This window comes from Brassica napus, chromosome A10 (genome assembly GCF_020379485.1).
Source record: "Brassica napus cultivar Da-Ae chromosome A10, Da-Ae, whole genome shotgun sequence".
In the NCBI taxonomy this organism is placed as follows: domain Eukaryota; kingdom Viridiplantae; phylum Streptophyta; class Magnoliopsida; order Brassicales; family Brassicaceae; genus Brassica; species Brassica napus.
The window spans coordinates 11,264,042-11,280,715 of NC_063443.1; the positions used below are offsets into that span (position 1 = coordinate 11,264,042).

The 16,674-nt window shown below is 27.3% G+C and overlaps 1 protein-coding gene across 2 annotated transcripts; it reads left to right on the forward strand.

Annotated features, from left to right (window-relative positions):
* The first annotated feature begins 7,183 nt into the window (after positions 1-7,183).
* LOC125579183 (protein trichome birefringence-like 35) lies at positions 7,184-13,287 on the forward strand. 2 transcript variants are annotated; one of them, XM_048742939.1, is made up of 6 exons: positions 7,184-10,579; positions 11,323-11,515; positions 11,606-12,072; positions 12,351-12,550; positions 12,635-12,787; positions 12,877-13,287. In XM_048742939.1, exons 2-6 carry the CDS (start codon positions 11,371-11,373, stop codon positions 13,205-13,207), a joined length of 1,296 nt encoding a protein of 431 aa, XP_048598896.1. In that variant the 5' UTR covers positions 7,184-10,579; positions 11,323-11,370; the 3' UTR covers positions 13,208-13,287. The 2 variants fall into 2 exon arrangements, with proteins under 2 accessions (XP_048598896.1, XP_048598895.1); XM_048742938.1 differs by having other exon boundaries at positions 7,190-11,515.
* Positions 13,288-16,674: the final 3,387 nt, after the last annotated feature.

Consider the following 16,674-nt stretch of genomic DNA (forward strand, 5'->3'; position numbering starts at 1 on the left):
TTTATTTGATTTATATATATTGTATAGATTTCTAAACCCATTAAAATATATAAACCAATAACACCTCCTAAATGTTTTTCTAAAAACTGTTAATTCTATAATAAGGAGCATAATGTTTATGGGGACATTTGCTAAAACCAACCCAAATATTCAAGTCAAATGTAAAAGTGTACCCCACTTTCAGTCAAATGCAAAACCAACCTAAAGGAGTAGTGAAAGTACTATTTCACCCTTATGACCAAACAAAAAATATAAATGTATTTTACGTTTCTATCCTTTGGAAGTCTACACGTAATAAAAGAAGTCTACATATATATAGACTTCCTACGAAGTCTACTTTATAGACTTGTTTTGTAGTCTACACTCTAATTTGGTCTACTAATTTAATTTTGAAAATGTATAAAAATAATTATTGTGATATTTTTAACTAATCATCAATATAATGGATAATATTAAGTAAATAAATTAAAATTTCATATAATCGAACAATTTTGAAGAATATATATTAATTTGGTTATCATGTGCTAGACTATGTTCATAGTTTAGAAACAAAAGGTTATAACATGTTATGTCTTTTAGTAGTTGATTTCATAGGGTTAGATTTTAGATTTTGTTTTTTTTTTTGTTTTATTAACTTAAATCTGCATATTAATGTTTAGTAGTTTATATTTTGTATAAATGAGACTTTTTGATTATCAAGCAAAACATTTAGGGTTTGATATTTGTGGTTTAGGGTTTCGTAGACCTACAATAAAGTCTATTTATCTGAAGACGTCTTTTTCAGTCTATATTTTTCAATTTGTTTTACAAAAAATCATTATATTTAAACTAAGTTAAGTTCCTTACGAATAAAAAAGTGAAATCATATACTATAACTATTAAAAATAAAGAAATAAATTTAATAAATCATATATTAAAATTATTAAAATAATAAAGAATAAACAACAATAATTAAATTATTATAGTAGACTTCCAAAAAGGTCTACTATGTTATAGTAAGATCTACTCCAAAATTTTAATTTTAGTAGACTTCAAACGAAGTCTACAGTATCGTAAATTTTAACCTAGTTACATTTTTGTCTCCCTATATAAACAAAATTTATTCAATCTCTCTCTAAAGTGGCTGCACAAGTTCTTAAAACTCTCTCCCTTCTCTCTAAAACTTTCTCTCTTCTCTCTAAAATTCTCTCAATTGTTTCTAAATCTCTCTCATTATCTTCTTTCTCTCTAAAATTTTCTCAAGTCTTTCTCACAATATTATCTTGTCATTTTAGATATTATGATTCATGGTTTTCATCTTCTCCTTTAAAAAATGTAAGTTTTAGATCTATAGATTTTAAATGTGTATTTTTATGTTTATTTCTCACAATATTATCTTTTTTTGGTAGGTATTATCACTCATGGATTTCATCATCTCCTCTAAAAATGTAAGTTTTAGATTAATAGATTTTAAATATGTATTTACATGTTTATATTCAAATAAATTTATAGATCAAGCTCTCTACATTAATTTGCTACTAGTTTACCTTATAAATTCTATTATGTAAAGTATTTTCAGATTTAAAATTATTTTCACATTTCAAAATATATAGATTTTTTCAGATCTGAAAATTATCAGACAGTGTAGACTTCTAAAGAAGTTTACTAAAGCTTGCAGACTTCATATGAAGTTTACTAAACCACAAAGTTTAAGCAGACTTCATTGGAAGTCTACAAAAATATGACTTTAATTTTTTTCTATGTTTTTTAATAATTTTATCTTATTTTGCAGGTATTTTCTTCCATAGTTGTTCTCTTCTCCTCCTAGAAATGTAAGGTTTACATCTATAGATTTAAAATATGTGTTCTAGTATTTATATTCAAATAAAGTTACATATTAAAATTCATATTAATATGTCTTTAATTTATAACTATTTTGTCTATTAAATCATATTTTTAAAAGTTTTTTAGATTTAAACTTATTTCATATTTTTAATGTATTATTTTTCAGATCTATTTTTTTTTGATAGAGTAGACTTCATTTGAAATCTACTTAAAACTTACGGCTGGTAGACTTCAAATGAAGTCTACTAGCCTTGAATTTTAAGCAAATTTCATTAGAAGTTTACTCAAATATGATTTTAATTTTTATCTTATTTTTTAAAATTTTATTTTATTTTGCAGGTATTCTCTTCCAATATTTTCAAATCATCTTCCCAAAAATGTAAGCTTTCCATATATTCATTATAAGATATTTTGTGTTTATAATGAACTAAATTTATAGATTCATACATTATCTTTTTGCTTTGTTACAAGGATGACAAAAAACCATTTTTGAAATATTTTCCAGAACAAAGTATTTTCAAATTTTCTAAATGCACACTTTTAGATATGAAAATTTTCCATTAGTGTAGACTTCAACTAAAGTCTACTAAACAATAACTTTACGTAGACTTAATAAAAAGTCTACTAAAATATGATTTCATTTTTTATCTTATGTTTTTCTCATAACTCTATCTTATTTGGCAGGTACTTTTTCCAAGACTTTATTTGAAGCATCAAGATTATGAAAAATCAAACATACTCAAGAATACTTTTTAATATATTGCTCTGTAATAACTTTCATAATAAAATATTAATTTTTAAATAATTTTTAATGCATAATCTATAAACATTGTATTCATTTTTAGTTGTTTTCACTTGTATGATATTATTAATTTTTTGTTAGATATCAATTTTTTCACAAGATCTAACCAACCAAACAAGTAAAACCACCATAAGCTAAAATAATAACTAACACACATGTGAGAAGAAGAAAATCTATACAAAATTTTTCCAAAATTTTCAAGAATAACACTAATCAAAACAATTTGCAATAAGTATCAAGTGTATAATTATAACACATTAAATTGTGAAATTCATCCAAGACCATTAAAATTTTACTAACATACACTGTAAAATAATTAAATCATGAAAAAATATGATGAATAATACACAAATACACTTTTAATAGAATTTACGACGTAGACTTCAACTGCAGTCTACATTTGTAGATTTACAAAAACGTCTACACTTATTATTTAACATATAGTCAATCCAAATTTTTTTAGTGTATTGGCGCAGGCTTGATACACAAAGGCGTACAAAGTGTGTCTTAGATAACTCGATCAAGTTCCGTACTTGTCGATTATTCGTGACAGGCATAAGAGGAGTATATTCCTATTCGGAGTCATTTGTTTTAAATGATGTTTGGTAAGGAATAGGTTAGCACCATCTTCTCAATTTTGTTGTCCAGATCATAATCTTCTTGTGTCATTTCAAGAAGTTTACCATGTGTACAGCCATCATGCACAAGGAACATTCTTCAACCTTTCCGATTCTTCATCCTTTTCGAATATTTTGTCACCCAAAATGTCTTTGGCCCATACTTCACACTCGCTCTAAGTTTCCAACCACATCCTTGAACACGACACTTAGCCACATACAGAGTTTTGTTGTCTTATATGCTGAAAATGTAAAATTATATTCCACAGTCACCGACTTCAGCTTTGAAACAAGCTCAGCCTTACTAGCAAAACTATAAACGAAGACTTAGAAATACGTCTACAATTATTAGCTAACAACATTGTCAAATCAAATGAATTATACCTTCATAATTATAAAAAAAAAATTATTTTCAAAATCACTCAAACCCATTAGGATTAACTAACACACACTGTCAAACAAAAAAACTAGAAAAAATTTAATGAATAATACACAAATTCACATTTTTATAGATTTTTCTATGAAGACTTAATATTTAGTCTCTGAAGATGTTGACGTTCTTTTCAGTTTACAGACGTAGACTGTCAAATAGGTCTACTCTTTGGGTTGGTTTTTGCAATTGACCATTTTACGGGTTGCTTTCTATAGTTGAATAAAAGTTGTAATTTTGTACATGTAGACTTTCATTTCAGTCTACAATTTAAAAATGTTACTTTTTGCAATTGACCAGAATTCATCCAAGATTTGACTTTCAGAACTAGACTTCATATGCAGTCTACATGTTTGAATTTTTTTGAAAGAGGTTAGTTTTGCAATTGACCAAGTTTGACTTCAAATCAGTAGATTAAAATGAACGTCTACGGGTGTGTAGACTTCTTGTGAAGTCTACTCTCAAATCCGACGGGTTGGTTTTGCATTTGACCAAAATAAAAAAGTAGACTTTATACGCAGTCTACATTTTTTTTTTAAGATAAGAAGACTACATATGAAGTCTACAATTTAATAAATTTTTGATTGCTTTTTAAACTTTTTGGTCAAACACAAAACTAACCTATTCCACGAAGTCAAGTTTTGGTCAAATGCAAAACTGACCTTTTATAGACTTCGTTGGCAGTCTACATTTTGTAGACTTCCGTTGAAGTCTATTTTGAAAAGTCAAAAGTTCGGTCAAATGAAAAACTAACCTCTTTTAGGTAGACGTCTTAGTAAGTCTACCGAAAGTTTTATTTTTGTTGTCAAAGGTAAAGACGGAGACTACTGGGGAAGTCTGCGTTAGAAAAAAAATTTGTCTGGTCAATTGCAAAACTAACCCGTGCGTTGACAAATAGACTGCATCGTAAGTCTCCACGGAGGCGTAGACATACAAAACAGTCTACCGTCGCGACACAGATCTGAAAAAGAACGAAAACCATGTAAATAGTTACATTTTTCATGTGTAAAGCTCGTTTCCAACCTTTTCAACCGTCCAAACTCCAAATATGAGCAAAAAGAAGCATCTTTAACGATTCACTAATGAAGAAACTCGAAAATATGAAGTTTGTGATTATGAAAATGATAGTTATGAGAGTTTTTTAGATGGAAATGTAGAGGAGATGAGAGGAAATGAAGTTTTTTGGGTTATAATGAGAAAAAAAGTGGTTGAAAATTGAATTCTAGAGCTTTAGAGCTCAAAAATGGTGGTTCATGGTGGTTGGAAAAATTGATGATGATGGCATTTTTGTAAATAAGAAGAAATGGTTAGGGTGTATTTGATTTTTTGTTAATTTCGAAATTAATAAAAAAATAAATAAAAATGGCAATTTTGTGAATAATTCAAAAGCATAAGGATAGTATGAAAATTTTATTGATGAATAGTATGGACAAAAAAAAAGGGGTTAGTTTTGGGTTTGACTTGAAAATATGGGTTGGTTTTGAAAAACACCCATGTTTATGCTAATGCTTTACTATTTAACTAGATATTGACCCGCCCTCGAGAGGGCGGGTATATTTTTTGCTTTTAAAATTATTGCCTAATATAATTTATATGTTTGTGTGTTTATATAATCATATTTTTATATGATATGAATTTAATTTTTGTAAGTATATTAAATAAATCAAGTTTCATAAGTATGTACTTGTGTCTTTCCTTGTATCATATACGTATTTTTTTGTAATCATATTTGTGTTTTTATCTGTGATCATAATTGCGTAATGTTTTTTAAAAAATGATTAGTAAAGTATTTTAATAATTGTAAGAAATTTATTAAATTGGTAAACTATAAATTTGTGCCATAGATTCTGACCTGCCCTTTCAGATGCAAACACATTTTTTGTTTCAAAATTTAATTTTTATAATTGTTTTTTATTTGTAATTATATTAAACATGTTAATGTTCAATAAAATCAAAGAGAATAATAAAGTCCCTAAAATAAAAAAAATACATAGTTGGACATAAGATTTGTTGATAAGTTATGATTTTGTTTTAATAGATTATAAAAAACACAAATATAAAAATTCAATTTCTCAAAAAAAAATTAAAACTAAAAATCGGTCATGATCCTAATTTAATAAACCTAGACCTATGATTGAACAGGTAAATCCGGTGATCCGTATATAATCTAGTTCATATTACTGAAAAATCTGTTTATTAAAAATCAGATAAAATTTTGTAGAAATTCAAAATTCCCATGTTAACCCGTAGTTGGATGCCAATTGATCCGATAAAATTCCGAAAATCTGATAGTATTTCTTTAAAAAATTGATTAAATTTTTCTATATTTTTAATATTACATCTATTTTATTATACACTATATTTTTATATTAATTTTTTCTATATTTTTAATATTACTATATTATATATGTCAAGTTGCATAACTATACACTCGTGCCATATGCATTTCATAAATTGTTTTTAAACTTTATTCTTAAAAATTGCAACATATTATATTTTCTTATTAGTTACCTAACATAATTAGTCAAGAATATTCGTATTCAAAAAATCTGACTGAGAATCGACTTGAAAATCAAAGTCTTATATTCTATTGAACATAGCCTATATACTCGAACAATTCTTAAAATGTTATATATGAAAACCAATATCAAATCCAAGCCGCACTGAAGACCGAACAAATTTTTGAAAAATGTGTAAAAATAAAATTTTAATATAATCTATTAAATATATACAGATATATGTAAATATGGTCTTAACTAACTTTAAGTAAAATCAAATTTAATAAATATTTTTTAATCGAATAAACTATTTTAAACTCGTTAAACTAAATGAGTTTATATGAATATTTATTTCTATTAAAAGTCCACCTAAATCCGTTAAACCCTATTTTAATATAATGTACTTTGTTAATTGATAAACTTAATGTATGTGTAAAACATTTAAAATTTAAATAAATTAATATCTTGTTTAATAAATCACAATTTCTTAGGCTGAGATGTAAGTTATGTTAATTTACTATGATAATGATTTTTGGAAAAATTGGTGTTCAGTTGTATTGTTGCTATAAACATATGTTAAATATGATTACAGACTTTAAGTTGAAATGCTTTTATATACTTTGTTGATAAAGTTTTTTTTATTAAATGCTTTTATATCGATGTAAACAGATTTGAATCATACATGGTTGGAACTGAATAGAGTAATATATAAAAATTCGCTTCAAATATTTTAATATATAAGATTATATTTTTTGTCAACTAATATAAATTATAGAGCAATTCTCTCAAATAGCCATTTTTAAGTTTTTGTCACAAAAATATCTCTAAAAAAATGACCAAAATAGCTTTTTTTATTTCAAAATTTTTAATATTTGTTTATTATTATTTTTTTTTTATTTTGAAACCCTATTCTCAAAACTCCATCCCTTAACTCTAAACCCTAAGTCTAGATTAGTTAATCCTAGGGTAAAAATGTATTTTTACCTTTTAATAAAACTTATTTTGGTCATTTTCTTTATTGTGAGCTATTTTTATGACAAAAACTTGAAAAATGTTATTCTAGAGAATTTCTCTAAATTATATATACCATTATTATTAGGCTTGTGTAAAACTGTCAAAAAGTAAAACGCATTTTTAATATTTTTATTTTCGGAACAAACCAATATTTTTCAACAGAAACAAATCAAATTTATTTGATATAATTTGTAATTCTGTATTTTGCTTGTGTTTTAATCTATTCTTATTTTTTTACATGGGTAAAGATATTAGATGATAATAACTCGTTGTCAATCATATTGTTTGGGTCGGTCAGTGAAGAATAAGATTACTTAGCATTAATTATTAAATATATATTTGTCGACCAAATATTACATTTATTTCTTCTACACACAGATATTATGTACCGTTGACTATAATCTTTATATTAGAGAAGTGGATCCGAGAACTTTGGAGTCACAACAGAGGTTACAAAACATTTATGTAAACGTTATGCTCAAACTATTAAGGAGTGGTGGTTACTTTGGAAAAAGAATATCACGTAGTGGTTACTTTCAAAAATTAAATGGGCATTGCAGTTATCATATAAAAAGTATGTATTGTTGAAATAATTGCTGGACTCTATTTTTATCAATGAGTCACACTGCTGTTTTAATAGAATAGACTAGATTCTGACCCGCCCTTAAAGGGCGGGTATATGTTTTATATTTTTTAGAAGTTTAATTTTAATATTTATGTTTTCTTTTGTAATAATCATATTTATGTTTTTTTATAATAATATTTGTGTAAAATATTTTTTAATTATTCGTAAGAGGTTTTGGCAATTGTATTGAATTTGTGATGTTGCATTACTATACACTTGTGCCATAGCGATTTCACACATTAATCTTATACTTTATTCCTAAACAGTTATTAATTTTTTAAATAACAAAGTATAGTTATATTTTATTTAGTAATCAAATAATAATCTAGATTTTGACCCGCACTTTAAAAACACGGATATGTTTTGACTGATTATTTTTACAAAATTTGAATAGTGTTAATTACTTTAATATGATACAACCTGATTATTTGAAACATTAAAATTTTACAGTTTTGCAAAATCAGGACATGGATTTTTTCACAAATTTTTATGTTTTTAAATATGTTAAATATTTTTGGTAATGATAAATTTTGTACATGTGGAAGAATTAATATTTTGCTATATGATAACATATCTTGTATATCATTTTTGTATGAACATAAAAAGTCGATAGTTTTTGTGCATAAAAAATAATTTTGAACACAATGATATAAAACAATAGCAGTGTTTTGAAAACTAAACCGGCCGAGGCCGGACCGGCCAGACCGTGACTCGCACTTCTAACATGGTCCGGATTGTGCTAGAATCGGATTTGAGTTAAACCGATAAATCTGGTAAAAAACGGTTAAAAACTATGAAAATTTGCTAAAACCGATGATCCGGTTTGATATTTAAACATGGTTTTATGAAATTCAAGTAAAAAAAATACAATTTTAAAAAAAAAATTATAAAAATAATATTATTTTAATATCTATATTAATATATTAGTTTTCATTACATTTATATATTATTTTAAAAAATTTCATATTATTTTCATATAGTTTTTAGATTCTGAAAAAAAATTATAATAATAATTTTATACATACACATATATGTGTATATATATAATTACTTAATTTAAAATTAAATTAAAATTTTAAACTTGATTGGACCGGTCTGATCATTGACCCGATGCCAATGCCTGGTCCTGTTTTCAAAACATTGAGTAATAGATCATTACTTTTCAATATTAAATATTTGAATAACATTTTTTTACACATCAATTTGATTAGTTTAAAACCTAGACAAACATAAGTTTTTAAAACTGGTATTACATATGATGTGTTGCAGTTCATGTACTAATGATTTACCTTGGCTTAGCGCATAGAGATGATGTTATTTTTACAGCATGTCACGTGTTCGATCGAAGTACAACACTTTTTGTGTTTTTTCTTTTCTAAATAATTTCTTTTATGAATGGCACTATTGTAAATATATCTTCATCTTCCTTATGATAGCTTCTCGATTTCTGCAAAAACATTTTCATGGCCGTCATAAAAAAAATTATCATTATAGGCTGCAGCAATATTGTGGTTTTCTTTTAGATCCTTCATCAATTTTGTAGATCTGGTATTTAAATTCCATTCCAAACATTCAAAACCCAGGAATATGGATTATTTTTACAAAACCAATTTATTAACCGAATTTGGCAAAATCGCCACGGTAACTCTCCGCCGAGCGCTCCATCACCGAGCAATCGATCACCACGTCCGCGTTTCTGAACCTAAAAATATGTCTGTTTTTGTGATTAAACGTACTAAAATTTGTGTTTGTATCATACTTACACAAATTGTTAGTTATATGAAATTGTACGATTTGAAATTAAAGTTAGTCGACAGTTTGAGAGAGAGAGAAGTGAGTCCGCATATTTTGCTAATTGAATTAGTGGTTACAATATTTGTATAAAACGCATAAAAGTCAGTTATAATTAATATTTAGAAGATGGTTATAAAATATGTTGGACACAATCTTTATCAACTTGTCATACTGCTGTTTTAATAGAATAGATGTTTTAGGGGATCCCATGCTTTAGGTTCTATAGTTAAGGAGTGAGGTTTAAATTGTTTAAAAATAAATAAATAAAGATCAAAAATTTCAAAATAATAATTTTTAAAATAGTTTCAAAAACAAATTTGGAAAGAAAATTTGAAAAAAAAATTCAAAAAAGATTATAAAAAAGTTTAAATTTGAAAACATATATTCTAAAACTATACAACATATTTTTTACTATTATTATTTATTTATATTTATATATATCTATAAACAATGGTATAAAATTCTTTTGTCTCTTTAATGAAACCTTTTTTAATCATTCTTTTTTTGAAACACACATGATATTAATTAATTACCCGTTAGTTATAAGCATTAAAAGCTTCATCAACTACCAGGGTTCAGACTACAATCAAAGCAGTTTTTGCAAGCCTATCAACCATAAGGTTTCTCTCACGAGAGATCCAGGCAAAAGACAAATTGAAAACCTACAACAAGAGATAAAATATCCGAGAAAACACTATAGAGTTCATGGGAATAGCAGCATAATTGATGGCCTTAATAAGTTGCGCGGAGTCGGACTCCACTTGCAGTATATCAATGTCCAACTCTATGCAGGAAAGCAAGCTCACGACGGACAAGGCCCTCAGCCAACATTGGCGTAGACACATGAGACACCGTCTCCTTGAAAGATAGATTTGTATATGTCGATAGAATCACCCAGCCTAAACCTGATAACCGAGGCGTTACCTGGGAAGGGGGTCTCGATGTGTTGACGCAGGTGTACTAGGCCTTGTTCAGGTATTTGGTCTTCCATCCATTCTCTGGCTAAAAATATTGTAGGTTCTTTTGATGACAATTTTTTTTAAATGAGCTATTTGAAAGAATTGTCCATATTTATATAATAATAGATTTTGATTTACTTACGAATATTATTTTTTTGTTTGGATAGATATATAAAATAAATGAATAATAAAAATTTAAAAGTGCATTCAGCCTAATGCAATTGGTCAATAATCAATAAATAAGATGAATAGATTTTTATTCCAATATATAAGTATAACCTCCATGGGTAACATAAGGCTACACTTTCTTAATTGTATATGAATATTTCGTGGTTCTCATGGAAATTATAATATTAATTACCGACAATCTTTCAACAAAAATAAGTCAAATTAGTTCAACTTGAAAGGTCTTTGCAGATCTAGTATGGAAGCAAAGGTGGTGGATCTTAGCCTAGCGTCTGGGTAATATAAATAAAGATTTTCATGTTTGAAACTAATAAGAATTAATAATATACATTTAAGCATGTAGCATTTAGCTTGAAAACTGGAAGTTGGGTGGGGTGACTGGAGTCAGATTTAAATTGGGTTAAAAAAAATTAAGAACGTGGTCGGCTTCGAATTTCGTGTCCCGCAACAGTCTCATCTTGCGTAAGTGATTGAATATAAAACGTGAACTGAACTAATTTGAAAATTTTAAAACACACAAATAGTTCCAAACAAGGAAGGAGACTTCTTCTTCATCTAGTTCAAATGTTTCAGAGATGGAACACAAAGAAGAGTCGGCTACCAGTGGCGGGTCTACTCTTCATGCTCGCACTCGCCGTCACCTTTATGGTTCTCTACGACGAGCGTAGCATCCACCACGACAACACTAATCGCGAGCAAGATCTCCAAGAAACTTCCATCCTTACATCTTTCGTCCATCCCAATCTTCCTCCTCGGAATGATCTCGGTACTCAACTCCCTCTGACCCCTACTAAATTCTCTCTGCTTGGCATGGAAACTTTCAAATTCATACTGTGTTTATAAAAAAATATGGCAGAGGTTTTGGATAGATTCAGCCGGTGCAACTCGACTAATGAGTACAGTGGCAAGAAAATCGGATGGGTTGACCACCAAGGATCAGACTTTGTTGCTGCTGCTGCAAAGGAGGAGGAGAACATTTGTGATGTCTTCTCTGGGAAATGGGTCTTTGATAATTCTTCTTCATACCCACTACACAAGGAATTTGACTGTCCTTACATGTCTGAACAGCTGGCTTGTGAGAGGTATGGCAGGCCTGATTTGGAGTATCAACATTGGAGATGGCAACCTCATCCCCCCTGCAACTTGAAAAGGTGGAATGTGACCGAGATGTGGGAAATGCTGAGGGGAAAGAGAATGATGTTTGTTGGTGACTCTTTAAACAGAGGCCAATGGGTTTCTATGGTTTGTCTCTTACAGTCTGTTATCCCACGTGACAAGCAATCCATGTCAACTAACGCTTCCCTCACCATCTTCGAGGCTCAGGTAAATAATAAACAGTGGTGGATCTAGAAACAATATTTATTCGGGACAAAACTAAAAAAACACACAATTATAACATTTACAAACTTGATTTTTAACGGGCGTATTTTCAAAATTATGTACAAAATTACACTAACTAAAAATATCATGGTGGGATTGAAATTACACTAACTAAAACACTATCACTATTTTGTACAATTTTGTACAGAACTACACTAACTAAAAAAATATCACTATGTCGTTTTGGTTTTGGTTTTGGTGTAATTGATCTCACTCTGCAGGATTACAATGCCACGGTGGAATTTCTGTGGGCTCCATATCTCGTGGAGTCAAACTCTGACGACCCGGTCAATCGAAAGCTAGATGAACGGATTATCCGACCAGATTCAGTTCTCAAACATGCATCAATGTGGCAACATGCTGACATCTTAATCTTCAACACATACTTGTGGTGGAGGCGACCGCGTCCTGTCAAGCTCCAGTAAGTAGTAGTATTACCTCATTTTCTTATTCATAATTTTCTTTTTTTGGTATTAGAACTTATTTATGCGTATTCGAACTAAAGATGGAGCAGCAAAGAAAAAGGATCGTGCGAGGAGGTGAAGGGCGCGGAGGGAATGGAAATGGCTATGAATACGTGGGCTCATTGGATTTCCAACAACGTCGATCCAAACACAAAGCGGGTCTTCTTCGTTACAATGTCTCCTACACATATATGGTAACAATCAAATATATATATATATATATGTTCTCTTTTACCAAATCAAAATTATACTCACACTGTTTGTTGTTAACGGATCACCACAGGAGCCGAGAGTGGAACCCGGGAAGCGAGGGAAACTGCTACGGGGAGAAGAAGCCAATCGAGGATGGGAGTTATTGGGGTAGTGGGTCAGATATTCCGACAATGAGGATGGTGGAGAAAGTGTTGAGGAGATTGGGACCAAAGGTTTCTGTTCTCAACATCACACAGTTGTCTGAGTATCGTAAAGATGGTCATCCCTCTGTGTACCGCAAATTCTGGGAACCTCTAAACGATGAAATGTTGAAAAATCCGGCATCTTATGCGGATTGCAATCATTGGTGTGTACCTGGAGTTCCTGATGTCTGGAATCAATTGCTTTTCCATTTTCTGTGACCATTACAAAATCCTCGAGATAGTTTTTTTTTTGTCCTGATGTTGTTTTCGTTTTTATAACACACAATCTTTCGATTCCATATTATGTAAATCGTAGAACTCAAAGTTCAGAGTATACATTGTGCTCTGACAATATAAAGCAAAAATCAGGTCAAATATCCGTGATAAATTGGCTACATGTAACACTATGCAAAGATGGGTTCACTAATCTCTACTAATAAAAGGGAGCTTTGGAGGCTCCATAGGACGTCCACATCAGCGGAAAAAAATTATCCCGAAAGATGACACGTGGCATAAAATATAATTTTACATTTTAATATTACTTATTTTCGAAAATTGTAAAAAATATGTAAACATACAGCATAAAAAATGGAAAAACTACATTAAACAAATGTAAGATTACTATTTTTCACTTAAAAAAAAGACGGTTTATCTCCATAATGTAACATTACCGTTTTATAAAAAAAACAAAAAACATTATATATAATTTTGAAAATAATAAATATATGTAAACCATACAACACTCTACTAATAAAAGGGAGCTTTGGAGGCTCCATAGGACGTCCACATCAGCGGAAAAAATTATCCCGAAAGATGACACGTGGCATAAAATATAATTTTACATTTTAATATTACTTATTTTCGAAAATTGTAAAAAATATGTAAACATACAGCATAAAAATGGAAAAACTACATTAAACATATGTAAGATTACTATTTTTCACTTAAAAAAAAGACGGTTTATCTCCATAATGTAACATTACCGTTTTATAAAAAAAACAAAAAACATTATATATAATTTCGAAAATAATAAATATATGTAAACCATACAACATAAAAATGGAAATACTACATTAAACATATGTAAGATTACCATTTTACATTTTTATTTTAAGAAAATAATATGTAAACATACAACATAAAAAATGGAAAAACTACATTAAACATATGTAAAATTACCATTTTATATTTTAAAATAACAATAAATGTAAACATACAACATAAAAAAATGGAAAAACTACATTAAACATATGTAAGATTACCATTGTTCACTAAAAAAACGGGTTATCTTCATAATGTAACATTACCATTTTATAAAAAAAAGAAAAAAAACATAAATATAACTATTTAACTATTTGTCCAAGTTCTTCTATTAAACATTGCCGTTTTACATTAAAAATGGAAAAATACGTAAAGATTTAAACATCTATCTTAAAATATAAAATATATAAATTAACTAAATATAAAGTATAAGAAAGAGAAATACTCAATATATAGAAAAATAAATAATAAGTAAATATTATAAATATATAAATATACGAATTATATATACAATAATAAGTAAATGCACAATTTTAAAAAAATGGAAAGAGTACATTAAATATTAAACATCTATCTTAAAATGTAAAATATAGATATTAAGTAAATAGAAAGTATAAGAAAAGGAAATACACAATTTAAAAAAATGGAAAAAGTACATTAGTATTTAAACATCTATCTTAAAATGTAAATCAATCTTAAAATATAAAATTATTAGGAAATAGAAAGTATAAGAAATAGAAATACACAATATAAAGAAAAATAAATAATAAGTAAATATATAATATAAGTAAATACCAAATTAAAAAAAATGGGAAATTACATTAAGATTTAAAAATATATATTAAAATTTAAAATATAGATATTACGTAAATAAAAAGTATAACAAATGGAAATATACAATTTAAAAAAAATGGAAAACGTACATTAAGATTTAAACATCTATCTTAAAATGTAAATTAGAGATATTAAGTAAATGAAAAGTACAAGAAATGGAAATACATATACAGGAAAATAAATAATAAGTAAATAATGTAAATATATAATATATAAATTATATATGTAATAATAAGTAAATACACAATTTTTTTTAAAAATGGAAAAAGTTCATCAAGCATTAAACATCTATCTTAAAATGTAAAATATATAATATAAGTAAATACACAATTTAAAAAATGGAAAAAGTACATTAATATTTAAATATCTATTTTAAAATATAAAATATAGATATTACGTAAATAAAAATATAAGAAATGAAAATAAACATTTTAAAAAATGGAAAAAGTACATTAAGATTTAATCATATATCTTAAAATGTACTTCTATCTTAAAATGGTATTAAATTATATAAAAATGGAATTACCACATTAAACCAAAAAAATGTATAGTTTTACATCAAGAAAGTCCCTATAAAACTCATTATTCCATCCACATCAATCTCACACTATTAAGAAAAATTTCAAAGCACTCGAGCAAAAAAATGGTTTCACCATCAACTCTTGCCGTCCCAGAAACCTTTAATGACCTTGAATGAGATTTTCTTATAACAACAAACTTTTTGGTAGGTAGGTTCATTGTTGGAAAACCCGCAACTTCCAAAAGCTAAACTTATTCATGGGAATTGAATTGATTTTCATAGACTCAAAGGTATTCTTACAAATTTAAATTAATCTAATCCATAATTTTATTGTTAATATTCATACTAACTCTTTTATGATCAAACCATTTCAGTTAATAACCATTTAAACGTTTATCCCGAAACACTTCCTTCCTCGCCGAATCAGGTATTGGTTCATGTTGGTTTAGTATTGTTTTTGGTTTACTAACCGGTTTAGGATGGTCCTATTGTAAATATAATTTAAGTTGGTTTAGTATATATTATGTTTAAAATAACTTAAATTAAATAATAATAATATTATGCTTAAAATATTATTTTAGAGAGTTTTCAAATATATTTTACAGAACATTATAGGTGATGAATTTAATTTATTAAATTCGGTTATTACTTAAAACTAAGTTTTTTAAAAAACATACTAAGTTATAAATATCAATGATGGATTGGTGAGTATAACATGAAGACAAAAATATAAATATCTGATTTTCAAGATAAGAAATTCAGCTTTTATTCATATACTCAATATATAATATCTTAAATTATTTTTTAAAAAATATACATAATTTATATATATATATAGATTAATCTTCCAAAATTAAACTATTATATTATATATGAATAATGTTTTTAAATAAAAATAATTTCTGATTTAAAATAAAAATAAAAATAACAATTGGTTATTTTCAAATAATAGATGTAATTTACATTATACTATCATTTAACAAGTATTAGATACGTTTTGATATATCATTATTTTCTATTTCCAGAAAACAATAAATTGTTAAACATCAATATCATCTAGGTTAAGTATACAAACAACACAAATTCAAACATCACAAAAAATATTTACATAACCATTATAATACAATAATTTAATCAAAAAATACAATTAAAAAAATATTAAAAATAATAGTTATATACTTAATATTTGAAAGTAAAATATATTTTTGCTAAAATTATACTTACCTGGCCAAGGAGATCGACCATATTTTTACGGATCGATCGAATGTTGAGCATGTGGTCGATCCGAAAA

Coding starts and splice junctions, on each gene's coding strand:
- LOC125579183 (XM_048742938.1), top strand. CDS start 11,314: ATGTTTCAGAGATGGAACACAAAGAAGAGTCGGCTACCAGTGGCGGGT. Junction 11,516..11,605: donor TCCTCCTCGGAATGATCTCG/GTACTCAACTCC, acceptor AAAATATGGCAG/AGGTTTTGGATAGATTCAGC. Junction 12,073..12,350: donor TCACCATCTTCGAGGCTCAG/GTAAATAATAAA, acceptor CTCACTCTGCAG/GATTACAATGCCACGGTGGA.